The following is an 18015-nucleotide window of genomic DNA, read 5'->3' on the forward strand; positions in this document are numbered from 1 at the left end:
CCCCAGCAGCAGGTTTGGGGGTGCATGTCAGCAGAGCGCAGGAGTCAGTGAGGACGGATAGAGTGTGGAGAATGTCTGTCTGCTAGAGGAGAGCTTCAGCAGGCACAGGACTAAGAAACCTGCACCAACAGTTGAGCCAGCCTGGAAGACTGGGTAGGGGTTCTTGTGTTTCCTTGGGAACTTTGTTAATAAACCCAGACCCCAAGAAAGGGTGTTATTTGACACATAAAAGATTATTTTGACATTACCAGAAAGCCCAAGGGTGGGAACTGAGACAGACCAGGTAGGTATGAACATGTTTTTCTCTCATCTGTTAAGATGCTGTTTTATTATTCTGCAGTCTCTAAAGGCAATTGAAAGCCTCACTTAGTCCAGAAGAGTATCATAGAATATCAGGGTGGGAAGGGGCCTCAGGAGGTCAGCTAGTCCAACCCTCTGCTCAAAGGGGGAACCAATCCCCAGATGGCCCCCCTCAAAGATTGAACTCACAACCCTGGGTTTAATAGGCCAATGCTCAAACCACTGAGCTATTTCATTAATCCATAACAACACTACAGGCACCAATTCCATAGTCTATCTGCCTTTACCGCTAGTCTTCCCCAAAAATCTATAGCTGTTCTGCTCCTACCACATCTGGCTACACGAACATTCTCTTGGGAAAGTAAAATGCCTCCTTCTTGATCTCCCTACCACCTCTGGTCGCCCTGTGTCTGTAAGAAAATAGCAGAAATAGAGGAGGTTTAGAAACAGGTGATGAAAATTAGAAACTGAAGAGAAGAGAAACTGAAAAGACTGGCATTGCTTAGTTTAGAGAGAGATGAATAGAGTATATAATAGTTCAGAGAAGGTAAATTAAATGCTTCCGTTATCCTCTCTCATAATTCAAGGACAAGAGGACACTTATTGTAGTTGAAAAGCAGCAAATTTAAAATTGATAATAGGTAATACAATTTTATTTAAAATAGAATTAACCTTTGAAACTCATTTCCACTAGATGTTATTGAGACAGAGCCTGGTGGGATTCAGAAAAGGAATATCTACAGTTACATTTACGATTCTAAAAAACAGAAGGGATATAAACCCTCCTGCATCATGGGATAAGTCAAACTTTGCGTGGTGGGATTAGGAAAAATTTCCCCAATGGGCAGGTTATGCCATAATTGTCAACTATAGAGTTTTATGCTCCTTCCTCTGAAGCATGTGGTCTGGCCAGTGTTAGAGACCGGATACTGGACTAGATTGACCGGTGTCCTGATCTGGTATGGTAGGTCTTAATTCCTAACTCAGCTCACTCAATCAAGATGCCTTCTTGCTTTAGCTCCCTGAATTGCCATCTTCATTTTACTTTGTAGCATTTTCACTACTGCACTAAAAATTCCATAACTGATAAGAAATCTATCTTTGACCCCAATATTCCCAACAGCTATTACCACCTGTACAAGTTACACTCATTCTATAAAGTGTTGGTGAGATTAATGAAGTTAACTTTCTCCAGTTACTTTACTGCTCACCTCCTTTTGATCCAGCCCTGTATGTCTTCAACCTCCTCCATGGCAAGAAACTGCTTTGCTTGGCCTGTTCAGTTACCTCTTCCACTTTGCTAAAGATAACTCCTTGTGCTATTTATTCTTCTTAATCTCAGTGCAGCATATGACACCAATGTCAAGAAATATACTCTTTGACTGACCTGAACACTAAATAGATACGACTCCCTCCTCACCAAGTTTGGCTACTATATCTCTAATGACCATTTCTTTGTCTCTAGTTTCAGAGTGGTAGCCATGTTAGTCTGTATCAGCAAAAACAACGAGGAGTCCTTGTGGCACCTTAGAGCCTAACAGATTTATTTGGGCATAAATAAGCTTTTGTGGGCTAGAATCCACCTCATCAGATGCATGAAGTGAAAAATACAGGAGCAGGTATAAATACATGAAAGGATGGGGGTTGCTTTACCAAGTGTGAGGTCAGTCTTATGAGATAAATCAATTAACAGCAGGATACCAAGGGAGGAAAAATCTGTTTCTGCACTTCACTCTGGGTATTGCAGGTTTAAGAACGCTTGATAGAGATTCTGTAGGTGTTTGTCTCTGTTACCTACATGCCTCCAGCTTTCATCCACATCACATCACATGATCCATTGTCTACAGCCAAGCTCTGAGATACAACCGCATTTGCTCCGATCCCTCAGACAGACAAACACCTATAGAATCTCTATCAAGCGTTCTTAATGGCAGAGGGGCATACCCTCCTGGTGAAGTGAAGAAACAGATTGACAGGACCAGAAGGGTACTACAAGACAGGTCCAACAAAGAGAGTAACAGAATGCCACTAGCTGTCACCTATAGCCCCAACTAAAAGCTCTCCAGTGCATCATCAAGGATCTACAACCTATCCTGAAGGATGATCCCTCACTCTCACAGACCTTGGGAGACAGACCAGTCCTCGCCTACAGACAGCCCCCAAACCTGAAGCAAATACTCACCAGCAACTACACACCACACAACAAAAACACCAACCCAGGAACCAAAACCTGCTACAAACCCCAATGCCAACTCTGTCCACCTATCTATTCAAGGGACATAATCATAGGACCTAACCACATCAGTGACACCATCTGCGGCTTGTTCACCTGCACATCTACCAATGTGATATATGCAATCATGTGCCAGCGATGCCCTTCTGCCATGTACATTGGCCAAACCAGACAATCTCTATGCAAAAGAATAAATGGACACAAATCTGACATCAGGAATCATAACATTCAAAAACCAGTAGGAGAACACTTCAATCTCTCTGGTCACTCAATAACAGACCTAAAAGTGGCAATTCTTCAACAAAAAAACTTCCAAAACCAGACTCCCAATGTGAAGCTGCAGAACTGGAATTAATTTGCAAACTCAATACTGTCAGATTAGGCCTGAGTAAAGACTGGGAGTGGTTGGGTCACTATACTAATTTCTCCCTACTGTTACTCAGACCTTCTTGTCAACTGTCTGTAATAGGCCACTCTCTTACCACCTCAAAAGATACTTTTCCTCCCTTGGTATCCTGCTGTTAATTGATTTACTTCATTAGACTGACCTCACACTTGGTAAAGCAACCCCCATCCTTTCATGTATTTATACCTGCTCCTGTATAATAATAAATAAATAATAATAAGAGGAGATATACCAATCTCCTAGAACTGGAAGGGACCTTGAAAGGTCATCAAGTCTGGCCCCCTGCCTTCATTAGCAGGACCAGTTTTTGCCCCAGATCCCTAAGTGGCCCCCTCAAGGATTGAACTCACAACCCTGGGTTTAGCAGGCTAATTCTCAAACCACTGAGCTATCCCTCCCCCCTCCAAGTAGTTTTCACTTCATGCATTTGATGAAATGGGTTCTAGCCCACGAAAGCTTATGCCCAAATAAATTTGTTAGTCTCTAAGGTGTCACAAGGACTCCTTGTTGTTTTTGTCTCTAGTGATGACTGTGCCTTGGATTCTAAACCATTCTGCTCTAGTCTCCCAAAAGCTCTCTGCTTCATTTGCCTCCTCTTCTTTACACTAAAAATTTGACAATTTAAGCACAACTACCACTTTTATGCCAGTGACATCTAACTCTGTCTGTCCTTTTAACTCTTTCATTTACCTTTCTCTCAGCTCTCCCCCAGTCTCTCTGAAGCATATAAATCCTTGATGTGATATTAAATTAAATGTTAGAAAGACAGGTATCCTCCACCTTTGCAAGAGAAGTATCCTCAGCTATGTCTCTAAGACATGCATTTCCTTCCTCGCCTCTGACCTTCCTGGCACTTCACAGGGCTATAATCTTAGAGTTATCCCTGACTCTAAAATTTCCACTGCAGCTTTCATTACTATTTTTTCTAGTCCATCTACTTACTACCATCTCTGCAATATAGTCTGTGGTTTCCTCAGCATTCACACGAAGAACTGCTTTTTTGTGAATTAGTTACTTCATGCCTTGATTTTTACAACACATTTCCTGCAAGGCCTCCTAGAGATCCTCCTATCCAAACTCCAGTCTGCTGGGAGTGCTACCACCTCCCTCATACCTATCACCTTTGTCCTGAAAGACCTCTACTGACTTCCCAGCCACTTGAAAATTGACTCATACTAAGTATCCTTCATGACTATGCCCTTAACTACCTCTGGTCTCCTGTCTCTTTACTCTTCTGCTCTGCCAATTGAGGTATCCTCTTAGACTTACATTCTCCCTCTACTCTGATTCTTTGCTGCATCATCAGCTATCCTGACCATATGCTTGTCTCCCACTTCCTCACTAATTCTTCATCTGCAGTTATTGTTAATAATCCTAAACACCTCTCACTGTCTACTAAGCACATCCTCTGTACTCCCCCCCACTTGACTATAACAGTTTTGTTGTAATTTGCTGTGCATATTGAGGATGTGAGATACATTTATTAAGGGTGTATTAAAACTTATTTTCATGATATAGCTTTTATGACAGAAATGTGGAGGTAGATAATAAGTATTAAGTTTTGAGAAGTTTTAGAGGGTCATTCACATTTTAGTTTTTTATCACAGATACTTTTCAAATGTGAAAATCATCTGCCTAATTCTCACCCCTGAATGGAACAGCTCCTTAAGCATTTCTTAAAGATTCTGCATTCTTAGAAAAAAATTACATTGCATTCTCAATTTACCCTTTGTATGTTTCCCCATTCCTCCCACTACTTGTCATGCTCTATCTGGGTTTAACTCCATTTTTAATGAATATCAGGCAGACAGAAAAATGACATGTAAAATTACGATCGTGACTGCACGATAACATCCTTTTATGCTCAAACATCATGGGCCTGCTTTTTCCACTGCTTTGCACTATGTATAAATGCAGTGGTCAAAAGTGATCTGTGGGCCCAGATTTAGGCAAGCACTTAAGCATGTGCTTAAGTCTATCTGTATTTAAGAAAGTACTTAAGCAAATGTTTAAATTGAAGTATGTTCTGAAACTGCATTGACTTCAGTAGAATTTAGGCATGTACTTAACGTTAAGCACATGCTTAAGTGTTTTGCTGAAGGGATGCTTTTCTGAATTAGGCCCTTAAGTCTGTCCAAATCAGAAAGGAACACATGAAAGGCCACTTTGCACACATGAAAAGCCCAGGTTCAGAAAGTCACGTAAACACAGTCTTAAATCCCACAGAAGTCGATGGGACTTAAGAACATATTTTAAAGTTAAGCATGTGTTAATGTTCTTTGCTGAATCGGAGTTTAAATGACAATACAATGTTAAAAGTTGTGGGGAATCAGGTACTGTTTTCTCTGTTTAAATACTGAGTGCTAAAATAACTCTCATTCAGTTTCAGATTTTCAGTAATACAGAGTTCCATCAAGTCCTAATTAACAAACAGACAATAAAAATCTAGTTGTGAATCAACTGATAATTTTATGACAGGAAGCAGGAATCAAGAAATGAAAGAAACACATACATGCATATATATAGATATTTTTGCTGAATTGACTCGCTGGTGTAAGGTAGCTTTAACATTTTTTGTTTTTTTTTCTTGTAGTTGGTTACACAACTGATGATTTACGATTTATCTGGCAATCTGGAGATCCTGTTCAGTTAGAAAAAATTGCTTTGCCCCAGTTTGACATTAAAGAAGAGGATATTGAATATGGTAACTGTACCAAATACTATAAAGGCACGGGTACGTAATTCTGTTAACTAATTTATTTGTTAAAGATTTCAGTTTGTATTTAGTTATTGTAATATTGTTAATGATTAATAGTTGCATTGATAGTTTTTGTATTGCAGAAGAAGACATTAGTTTTTAACTAATCAATAATTTAGATATGAATAACACAATAACAGCCAAATATAATAACCATAAACTTATACAGACATTGAGATGTTGGAGGTCAGGATAGATGACATCCTTATTTTTGTTTAGATGTCTCTGATCCTCCCATAGCAATTTCATTTCCATTATCTTGATAAGTTTTTATGTTTAAAAGTGCCTGGGCTTTCCTGGCTGGTCATTCATCTAGAACTGCTCTTTCAAATTTTATTATGGTTGAGTCCTGTTAGTTTTCTTGTTTGAACTTGTCAAATTTTGTTTCAGCGTACTTGAGTATTACTTCAAACTCTTCTTCCTGCAGCTTCGAGCTTTTTTGATAGGGAGATCTTGAAAGCATGTTTACTATAAAAAAAAACTGTTTACAGGTCCTGTATTTGTTCTTTTGCAATTTCATGGTATTCTGAAATCCAGGCTCTGCTACGTACAATGATTTCTGTAACATGGCTCCTACTGATTTACTGTCTGTTTCTACTGCCACTGATTTCTGTCAACAATCATAGCTATGAAATTGCTCACATCCAGAAGCAATGACCAGCATTTCTTTTTCAGCTAAGCATGTTTTTTGTTGTATTTTGGTCAGTGCTTTCTGAAACATATATTGCTGGCTTGCAGAAAGCCTCCAGCAAAACACAGAAAGGAGAGCTAAGGGGAAGGGAATCTCTGAGGCTCCCCTTGCGATCATCAAGAAACTCTGCTCTGTCAAAGGATAGTGTTTGTTATCCTGCAGGTACGGTGGAGACATACCCTGTATCTGGAGAGTTCCCAGGTAATCGTAATAATCCTCAAAGCTACTTTGATCTGAGTCTGAAGTATGTATTGGAACTTGAAATCAGTTGAGCTTTGCATTATTTTAGGTTTCAGTGTAAATTTTCCTTGGAACTATTGTCTTAACTACAACAGGAATGAATTCTCAATCCAAGTCTTTGCTAGGTAATCCATTGTCTCTGGGTGACTTACCATTTTAAAATATTATAGAATTACTCCACATCCAGTATCAGAGGAGTAGCCGTGTTAGTCTGGATCTGTAAAAGCAGCAAAGAATCCTGTGGCACCTTATAGACTAACAGAAGTTTTGGAGCATGAGCTTTCGTGGGTGAATACCCACTTCGTCGGATGCATCCACATCCAGCAAAATTATACAGCTGTAAAAAGTACAATCCAGAGGTGCTAGTCAACAATTCTGTTCACCCCTACTTTCGGATAAGATACCAGTTTATGTAGCAGCTACAGGGGTATTTAATTCTTAAACAATTAAACAACACATTACTCACAAAAGTGCTAATAATTAGACTAAAAAAATTGAATTTCAGCTTCAAATGGCCAGATGGTATTTAAATAAAATAGGGAATCATCAGATCACAAAAAAGAGGCTGTTCCATCGTATTTGGATGGTGAAAAATAGAATACTTAGGACCAATTGCTGTGCTGTGCTTGGATGCAGGAAAAATATTTGACAGTTGAGTGGGATTAATTGGAGTTTTGTTTTATATTTTGTGGGGGAGTGGAGGAAGGAAGTAGTGATGCTCCCTTATGATAGAAAAATAAGATATTTAATGGCAGATTGTGAATATCTTCAATGTTCCTCTCTTTTTCTTTCTCATATGAAAGAAAGAGTTAACATTTAGAACTGGTAAGATTTTCATGAAAGTTTTTGTCAAATTTTGACTCATTTTTGTCAAAAATGAATTTTTTTTACCAACTCTCTTAATGTTCACCTTTGTAATAACTAGGCTTTGGACTTAACACTCCCTTGAGATGACTCTCAGAGGTATTGTTGTAGGTTCTTTGCAGATACAGGCAGGAATTGCTAGGTTTGCATATTGATTTACTAAAGGTTCATATTTTGAAGGCATATGGTGGGAGATCGTCTCTTTGCAATACCAAATTAAAGCCAATCTCATGTACTGTACAAGAGCACCTCATTAATGTACAAACTGGATTTTAAAGCTATGGTTTATGCTGGAAATGCATGACAACTGCAAACATAGTGCCCAACCTTGTTCACTCATTTATGTCAATGGGTGTTTTTAACATTTGTTTCAGTAGAAGTAGGATTGGATCCGTATGTTCTGTACATGTCCAAGTAAAAAGAAATCTGGGGATTACATTTTTATGATAATCATTGCCTGCACTAAAATAAAAGTCCCTGCATTTCTTTTTCTTTGTGTGCCAGACAGAAATTTCTCATGAAAGTGCTAAATGGATACCATTATGATAAATGGTGATGGCAAAGAATATTATACTCTGCTTATTGAAAGATGATCCAAGGCCATTAGCCAAAGCCAGAATGAATTTGACCTAACACAAACAGCCGAACACATAAAAGTAATAAATAGTGTGGAAAATAAATAAGAATTTGAAAATATCTGGAAACGATTCACAAACTGCATAGGAAGAATTCCTCAGACTAAAGATCATAAAAGGGGAGAAGAAGAATTAAGAGCATATGGATGTCTTCTACCTACAAAATAATAAGGAAAACTCTTTCCCTTCTGTTTTTGTTTGTACTTGGCTTTGTGATTATTATATATTCAAACAGCTTCTAACTATAAACTGTTTTTGTGTGTGTGTGGTGAACAATTTATTAACGTAACAACATAAAGAATGTATTTCCCTTTTTGCTATTTAAGCTCTATATTTAAGATATACTTGCTTTTCACCAACCTTAACTACTAACTGGATAGACTAATTTTTATTGTATAAAGCACCTGGGAAAAGTCTTGCTCTGAGATGGTGAGAGTGAAGCTTATGGAGTTATTTTTATACTATCAAATCAGGTGAACATAAGACAATGTCAATGGAGTTACATGAATTTAAATATGAGCAGAATTGGCTACTGTTTTTACCACCATATTCCTTGATCCCTTTGTTCTCTACCAACAAATATAGGGGGCTGTGGAGTTCATTTTTACTCTTTGCTCCAGTCACCTTTCCAGGTAGTCCAGCAGTATGTTTGTGTGATAAAGTTCCATATTTAAATAAGCCTGAGCCTCTTTGCCTAGTTTTTCCCAATTTTAAATTTAAAGATCTCTTTTAAAATTTTGTCCCAACATGAAAAATTATCTGTATTAACTTTCATTATCATGGCAATTTTCATTAAGCCCTGCTTTAGGTCTCTACTTTTCCAATTTTTTTCTAATCTGAACAAGACTTCATAGCTGCACACCTTATTTTAATAAGCGTTTCCTTCTTTTTCACAAAATTGATACCAGCTGGGATTTTCACATGAGCCTAAGGGAGATAAGTGCTCTGCTCCCATTTGCAAAATTCTGCTTTTGGAGACCGTGCATCTTCGAGAACAGAATTTTGCCAGTGTGAGCTGGGAAGCCTAATTCTTTTTGGATGCTTGAAAACCCTAGTCTCTGTCCATGCATTACACTTCCTTGGAATACAGAAGAATCCCCTCAGCCCCCCTTTTCTCTCTTTGGTTTTGCTTGTCCCTATTTGGCTTCCTGAATATGACCTTTCATATGCCTGCAGGAACACCCACTAGCAATGACAAGATATTACTTTACTTTTCTGTAAAGTAAGAAAGACTTGTAAATCTAGAGATTGATTTAGCAGCAGGCACTGTGATTTTCTCTGTGTTCTGAAAGGTCAAGTGCAACAGGCCAGTCATGAGCTACGGCTTTCTCTTCATTCAGGTTTTGTAAGCTCTCATATGTGCTTCAAACATGTTTTCAGATGAACTATTTGGTTTTGGGGAAAACAATTTATTTTAAGCCTAATTCATTGAGAGCCTTATTGAAATCATGGGCAGAATTTCAACTGATTTCAACAGGGCAGGATTCTGAATAATGCTAAGGCATTCAAATCTGAAAAGGTTGGCCTGTAAAACATTTAGAACATTAATGTGTTTATTTCTTTAAAGGTTATTACACTTGTGTAGAAGTAATCTTCACTTTAAGAAGACAAGTTGGATTTTACATGATGGGTGTTTATGCTCCTACACTGCTTATTGTTGTTCTGTCGTGGCTGTCATTTTGGATCAATCCTGATGCAAGTGCTGCAAGAGTGCCACTGGGTAACCGACATTTACACTTACTGTCAGAACGCACTTAGCACCACTTTACCCATTTCAGTTGCTTTGATAGCAAAAGATGGGGTATTGAAAGCAACTGCATCCCATTGCATGGTCTTCATTTTCATTGAAACCTTCCCATTTCTAGCCTCTATAAAACACATCTTTTCATCCAGGCTTTTGCTTAATGCCATATCTAGTGTTTAGGCATGGCTTTCCTAGCTCTGCCTTCTAATGTGGTTTTGAGGCAAGGAAGTTGTGATGTATCTACTTTCCATACCTGGAAAAGTTCTGGCTTTTATCTTATACATGTATAGCACGCACCACAGATACAGTGGTGATAGGCACCTTATAGAAACTTGAATACATACATATATATATATATATAAAATAAAAATAATGGCTAATCAAGATGATTATTAAGGTGTAGAATACCTACCTCTTGCAGCAGTTGTTTGAAGATTAAGTAGCAGTAATGCTCTGAAGAGGATTAACGGCCAACGTTATCTGACTGGCTTCTGTCTCATCAGGGCCTTGATTTATCAAAGTACTTTAACCATGTGTTCCATCCTGTTCAGCAAAACATGTAAGAGTTTACATTAAGGTTTCCTATGGACTGAATTCATGCTTAGAAGAGGTAATTCTAGTCTGCAGGAGTGCTGCTGCTTCTGGTAACGTCAGTGACAAAAGTCCCATTGATTTGAATGGGAGCAAGATCAGATCCTTCATTTGCTACCAAGCAGTAGGGGCATAGAATTAATTAAGAAAAAAAACTTGACTAATTGGATCATAGATGATACTCTAATAGATGTTAAATGAAAATAAAATCTATTTAATATTTGTCTTTTTCAAAGGAGTATTTTAGCATATCCATCACAGGCATATACTTTCTCCTTTCTTTTTTACTTGCACCTTTAAAAACATAAATTTGTCTATGAAACATAGTTTATTTTAGTTTGATAGCACATGGAGTATATCATGTTCTAACTTTACAGTGTTTACAGCTTTACAAGGATCATGAATATAAAGTGCAACAGAGAGAAATAATGTTTAGATAGAGGAATTTTTATAAAGTAGTATAGGGAAAATATATTTTTTTTGTGAAATAAAAAAATCTGTTGCAAACAAGTCTTTTTCATATAGTCATTTCCAATATGATTAAAACTTGAAATTTTATATTTCATATGCATTAATATTACAACTTTTAAAAGTAATTTAGTAGAAAGATTGAACTAATTAAACATTAAATTCATAAGAAGCATGTTGCAGATTGTACAGTATTTGAGGATTATATATATACAAACTTCAGAGTATTTCCTGGTCTCAGTAAATGAATATGTGTCTGTTTTTTTTTAAATGTAATACAGCAGCATAATTATGTGGCATTTGGTGTGACCCCAAAAGGAAGCAATGGATTGTACATAATTTGCCTCCTCCTTGCTCAGGAGGTTGGAGTGAGTGTTACTGAGGGAAGATTGAGACTGAAGTCCCCACAAATTACAGGCATTGTGTTTTGCAGTATAGCATCAGGACAAACCTAACTTTATAGCAGCATCCTGAAGTTTTGACTTTTTATAGTCTAATGAGATAAAAATTTGGTGTGAAGTGGACTTTACATTATAATCCATATTGAAACAAATCCTAAGTCAAAAAATACAAATATGCTTGTAAAATTATACTAATGTTTTTCCTTTGTACGAGGAAAATTGTATTGCGCATGCAGTATTGAGAGAGATCAGAGACAACTAAATCCAACAAAGCAGCAGTAATGTGTTTTGTCAACTCCCTGTGTCTCGACTGATCATGTCACATTTGTACAACCTTTGGAGAAGCAATTGCTCCACACCTTAAAAGATTGCTTCTGGAATAGCTAGCTATAGAGAGCCACAAGAGGAGAGGGTGGCTACTGTCAATTCAAGCTATAGAGAGCCATTAGAGGAGAGAGTGGTTACTGTCAATTCAGTCCTAAGGAATTGGTTCAAGAAATAAACGTAATTGTGCCTAAATTTCATGGGTGGAATTTTCAATAGCGTTCGAGTGACTTAGGAACACAAGACCCATTGAAAGTCAGTGGGCAAAAGCTGTTTATTATGTTCACTAATTAATCAGAAGAATTGACATGTTAGTGTAGGGAATATGTCTGTGTCCAGTTACGAATTCCAGTTGGTTTTATGAACTCTATTTGTACTTGTAGCGGTCATTATGAATTAGATCAGGAGTTCTCAACCTTTTTCTTTCTGAGCCCTCTCCCTCACCCAACATGCTATAAAACAACTTCACAGACCACCTGTGCCACAACAACTAGTTTTCTGCATATAAAAGCCAGAGTGGGGGGTAGCAAGCAGTGTAATTGCCTGGGGCCCTCAGGAAGATAAGTTGCTCAGGCTTCAACTTCAGTCCCAGGTGAAAGAGCTCAGGGCCCCAGGATTCAGCCCCATGCAGTGGGACTTCAGCTTTCTGCCCTGGGCCCCAGTGAGTCTAACACTGGCCCTGCTTGACGGACCCCCTGAACCTGCTCATGGCACCCCAGGGAGCATCAGACCCCTGGTTGAGAACCACTGAATTAGATCATCCATTTGGTAGCAGGAACCTGGCAAGCAGTGAGGTGCTATGTCTGGAAAGGTGTGCCACAGAAGTCAAGTTGCCATCAGTATTGAATGACTCTCACCTGCTTGAACAATGAGGCTTCTGCCTACAGGTCCTCTGCCTTTGACTGGACTGTGTCTTCACAAAAACCTATTTGGAGAGGAGGGGGCTGGAATCCTCACTGGCCTGATCACATGAAGAGCCGTTTTTTGTTTTTTTTTCTTTAGCTGACCAAAGGGGGACAGACTATTAATAAAAGAGGGCTTCTGCAAGCCAAGGGGAGACTTTTCATCACCAAGAGCACATGACTCAGCAGGAGGGTGTTGAAAAAATGGTTGTCTTTGCCTCCTCTAAAGATTTGGATCAAATCCAGTGAGTCCCAAAAGAGGGTCAGATTAGATTAAGTTGGATTCCATTTGAGAGTTTTTCCATAGATCTCTAATTCTCTCTTATACTTTCTAAGAGTAAAGTCTATTTAAGAAATTCCTTTGCACCTTCATCATTCATTCATTCATGCCCGTCACCCTAACCGGGGTATGGGCCGCCAACAACAGATCTCCATAGTCTTCTATCCTGGGCCATTCGCTCTAGCTGGTCCCAGGTATAGCCCATTTTTTTGCTATCAACCTGAAGGTCGCGTCGCCAGGTATTTCTTGGGCGGCCTCTTTTCCGCTTGCCTTGGGGGTTCCACTGCAGTGCCTGTCTGGTGATGTTGGTTGGCTGCTTGCGTAGTGTATGTCCTATCCAGCCCCACCTTCTCCTTCTAATTTCTTCCTCTGCTGGGAGTTGATGGGTCCTCTCCAAGAGGTGGATGTTACTGATGGTGTCTGGCCAGCGGATCTGGAGAATCCTTCTGAGGCAGCTATTAATGAAGGTCTGGATCTTCCTGGTGGTTGTTTTGGTTGTCCTCCAGGTTTCAGCTCCATACAGTAAGACTGATTTCACGTTGGAGTTGAACAGTCGAATCTTTATTGCCAAAGACAGCTCTCTGGAGCTCCAGATGTTCTTGAGCTGTAAGAAGGCTGCTCTTGCCTTACCAATCCTTACTTTGATGTCTGCGTCTGTGCCACCCTGCTGGTCGATGATGCTATCTAGGTAGGTGAAGGACTGCACTTCTTCCAGGGGGCTTCCATTCAGTGTGACTGGGTCGTTGCTGATGGAATTGATCCTAAGGATCTTGGTCTTGTCCTTGTGGATGTTGAGGCCAACCTGTGATGACGTGGCTGCCACTACGTTGGTCTTCTCTTGCATCTGCTGTTTACTGTGCGAAAGGAGTGCAAGGTCGTCGGCAAAGTCCAGGTCATCAAGCTGGGTCCACAATGACCATTGGATTCCATTCCTACGCTTGTAAGTGGATGTCTTCATAATCCAATCGATGACGAGAAGAAAGAGAAGTGGTGACAACAAGCATCCTTGTCTGACTCGGTTCGCACCTGGAAGCTGTTTGTGAGCTGCCCTCCATGGATCACTCTACAGTGTATGCCGTCGTATGAATTCTTGATCAGGTTGACCACCTTTGCTGGGATGCCATAGTGCCAAAGGAACTTCCAGAGGGTCTCTCGATCCACGCTATCGAATGCTTTCTCATAGTCAACAAAGTTGATGTACAACGAGGAGTTCCACTCCATAGACTGCTCGACTATGATGCGGAGCGTTGCTATCTGGTCCGTGCATGATCTGTTCTGCCGGAAACCTGCCTGTTCATCTCGTAGCTGTGGATCGACGGCATCCTTCATTCTTTCTAAGAGGACTCGGTTGAAGACCTTCCCTGGCACCGACAGGAGTGTGATTCCTCTATAGTTGGCACAGTTGCTGAGGTCTCCTTTCTTGGGGATTTTGATGAGATATCCCTCTTTCCAGTCAGCCGGAATCACTTCTTCTTCCCATATTTTCTCAAAGAGGGGGTACAGCATTTCCACTGAGGCATCCAGGTCTGCTTTCAGGGCCTCTGCTGGGATATCGTCAGGTCCAGCCGCCTTCCTGTTCTTCATCATGGTGATGGCTTTTCTGATCTCGTCTCTGGTTGGTTTATCGCAATTGACCTTTGCACCTTACTTTACTAGTATGTGGTGCCCATTGGGTGTCACTAGGGAAATCAGAGCTCCGCCAGCCAGATTATTCTTGGCGGAGAATGGGTCTAAACAACTGGGGGCTCAGGTGGGCTATGGCACTGGTTTCTGGGCCTAAGCATCCAGGGTTCAGGGTCCCACTGCCCAAAAGGGGTGTTACACATGGGGTCTGCAGCTGGGGAGAGCACTTGAGAGCCAGAGCTTGGAACAGTGACTAATCACTACTCAGACACAGGAGGGTTAGCAGCACATGGGATTCAGTAGGTTGATCTCAGCACAACCTGCTGGTATCCATCAAACGAGCGGGATTGGACAAAATTTGCAGATGACATATGGTTATTTATGCTAGTTAAAACTAAAGAAGGCTGAAGAATTGCAGAGAAATGTAATAAAGCTACATAAATTGGCAGTACAGTGGCAGATGAAATTGTATTGACAAATGCCAGGTAATACACATTGAAAGGAAGAATTTGAACTTCTCATATGCCTGAATTCTAAATTAACTCTAACTACTCAGGAGAGAGACCTGGGGGTTGCTGCGTATGACATTTCCTCTGCAGCAGTTGTCCAAAAAAAAAAAGTTAAGATGTGTAGAGAATAAGAGAGAAAATAATGATGAAACTATTTTAATGTCATTACACAAATCAATGATATGCCTCACCATGAATTCTGCTAATTCTGGTCACCCTATCTCATATAAAATTTAACAGAAATACAAAGAAAGGCCACAAAATAATTAGAGACATGTAAAGACTTCCATTTGAAGAGAGACTGTGACAAGATTAGATCTGTTAATTTAGAGAGATTAATAAGAGGGGACATGATAGAAGTCTATAAAATAAAGAGTGTCACAAGGAAGGCAAATCAGATGCTTCTGTGTACCTTTTCTCAGACAGGAACAAGGAGGAGACCAATGGTTTTTAAAGGTAGTATGTTTAAAACAGATGACAGGAAATACTGTTTTATATAACATATAATTAACCTGTGGAACTCATTGACGGAAAATAACATGGAGGCTGAGAAGCTAGAAGGATTAAAAAAGGGATTATTGACTACATCCCAGTCCAGCAAAATACATGCTTAAGTGCTCTGCTGGATTAGCACCCTAATGAAAACGCCCACCATTACCTCAGATAGAAATTTAAAAAATAAGAGCTATAAATCATGATTCTTAGGGCCATAAGCCAATCACTAGCTGACGGGTTAAAAAGAAACTTCTATGAACTGGTTATTCCATTACTGTCCACCAAGGGCTGTTTTACACATCCCTCTAAAACAGAAGTGGGATATGTGGAAAACAGGTCTGATCCAGTATAGCAATTCTTATGTACCTGTGTTTCCTCAAACCCAGCTTCTTGGTTGCTGCCTACATTTGTTGTACCATGCAGAGACCCCGGAAACTGTGTACTGAGCAAAGGAACTATCTATCAGTTGCTATATGAGCATGTAGCAGGGCAAGCACCCCGCTCCAAAGAGAAAGGGGTTAAAATCAGCTCTGGGAAAGGGCTGTCCTGAGGAGCCAATCAGGAGAAGACAGGTAGCAGCCAATCCGGGCCCGGTAGGGCTGGTATAAAGAAGGCTGTGAGCTAAGAGGCAGGCAGTTTCACACCAGTCTTGGGGTGGGAAGGATTGGGCTGCCTGGGAGCACAGGGTACTTTCAACAGAGCAGTGCTGGGGAATGGTCAGGCTGAGCTGGGGAGCTCAGGCCTGGTGACCTCTCAGCATGAGGCCTGACAGGAAGGCCTAAGGAGGTACTGGGGCTGTAAGGAATGTCAGCAAGTCCAGCCCCCTAGCCAATGATGAGTGGCCATTGTAGACTGCAGTTTTCCCCTGATTGAAGGGGCTAGATGAGGACTGGCAGTGGGTCACTGAGGTGAGGTGGGCTCAGGGGAGTGGGGTTCCCTGGGTGAGGGGCACTGTAGTCTGGGAGGGATGTGGAGCCTATATGTGGTGGAGATAAAGGGACTGCAGGAGGTAGGTAACAGAGGGTGAGACACTGGCCCATAGAGGGCACTTCAGGGCTGAGAGAGCTAATTCCCAGATGCCCAGCAGGAGGTGCCATGCTGGTGAGTCAGTACTCTGCTACAGAGCAACACACAGAAATCAGGGAAGGAAGGGGAAATGTTATTACTTGTCCTACTGGGCACCTCTTCCATGAAATTAAGAGGAGCCAGGTTTAGACTAGCTGCATCGTTGAACAAGGGCTGTTTCAAAAAGAAAAAAAATCTTTCTGTTGTATGGAGAAAACTGCTAAGGTACCCTTCCCCCACCCCACGAGCTCCTCACCAGTCAGGCAGTAAAGATGCAATAGAAATTAGCTGGGATAGAAGGAAGTTAAAGAGGAATCCAAGTAGCAGGTTACATATGGAAGGGGGTTTCAAGAGGATCCAGTTATAAAAGAATCCCACATTGCTAGAAAGAGCCATGAGAGAAGTCAGGTTAGGAGTTCCATGTGACTGGGAAAAGAACATTATGGTAGGAGAGGTGTGTGCGTGTGTGCACAGAGTAGGGGAGTCCCCATAAAGGGAAATCAGGACATGAGGCTTAGGAATTGAAATGTAACCTTAAACCTGTGAAATCAAAGATTGGTACTGTTCTTGGCACTGAGCAGCCCTGCTCCATATTCCTGGCTAATCTCCTTCTGCCACCTACCTGGGGCCCTAGGAGAGGGAAGAGGAACAGATACATTCCCAGCCCAGGCCAAGCACTTCTCTACCCCAGAAAAATTATGGAGGGCCTCCAAGCCCTTCCTCTGAGTGCTCCATGGGAATAAAATATTGTTTATATTTCAACTTTTGAGTTTCTTTTTTTCTCCCCAACTGTATTCCAGCATTTTGCTTTGGGCCAGTTTAGGTAAGCACTTAATATAGCAGCACTCAGAGGTGCAACTTACGAAACTGCTGTCAGGTTCTCTAAGCTATGTCAGTGTTGATTTTGCAGTGAATGTTTACTTAATAGAATATTTCCTCCACTTGATTATATTCTTTCCTTAATCTTATAAAATGTTCTTTCCTTTCTTTTGCTCTGACACTGAACTTTTTACCCCAGGTTTCCAGACAAATGGAAACTAGCAGAAGGTCATTGTGGCCTCAGCTGCCCTATTGAACAAAGTGATGAAAGCTCTGCTGTAATCTTTTCAGTCAGTAGGATTTACAAGTTAGTTTTCCAACTTTAAGCCCAAAATCATAAGCTCCAAGATCTTACGTACTTCTGGGCAGTGACTGTAAAGAACTGAGTGTTTTCAGCACCTATCACATAATACTAACAAAAATAGCTTATTAGGCCAATAAACATATTTAAAGGCAGTAAAAATAATTACATATTACAAAGAATATCCAGTTACAAAGAGATATTTACTAGCCCATACTGGTAGTCTGTTTGGCTACTAGTGAGGTGATTCAGGTTCAGAATAGGTGTTGATTTTCAGGGCTGTTGAATGAAAGTGGATAGGTGTATTAAGCATTTTCTATAGAGTGAACAGTAAATAGGGCATAGAGCTTTATTTAACTCTAACAT

The 18015-nt window shown here is 40.4% G+C and overlaps 1 protein-coding gene across 10 annotated transcripts in view; it reads left to right on the top strand.

Annotated features, from left to right (window-relative positions):
• The window catches only part of GLRB (glycine receptor beta), a 115510-nt gene that overhangs the window by 76931 nt on the left and 20564 nt on the right, over positions 1-18015 (top strand). For 8 of the 10 annotated variants that reach the window (XM_039542376.1, XM_039542378.1, XM_039542379.1 and 5 more), the window contains 2 exons: positions 5533-5673; positions 9695-9847. In XM_039542376.1, the coding sequence (XP_039398310.1) occupies positions 5533-5673; positions 9695-9847 (294 nt within the window). The remainder of the gene's footprint in view (positions 1-5532; positions 5674-9694; positions 9848-18015) is intronic. The other 2 variants (XM_039542384.1, XM_039542383.1) reach the window with 1 other exon arrangement.

This window comes from Mauremys reevesii, linkage group 5 (assembly GCF_016161935.1).
Source record: "Mauremys reevesii isolate NIE-2019 linkage group 5, ASM1616193v1, whole genome shotgun sequence".
In the NCBI taxonomy this organism is placed as follows: Eukaryota; Metazoa; Chordata; order Testudines; family Geoemydidae; genus Mauremys; species Mauremys reevesii.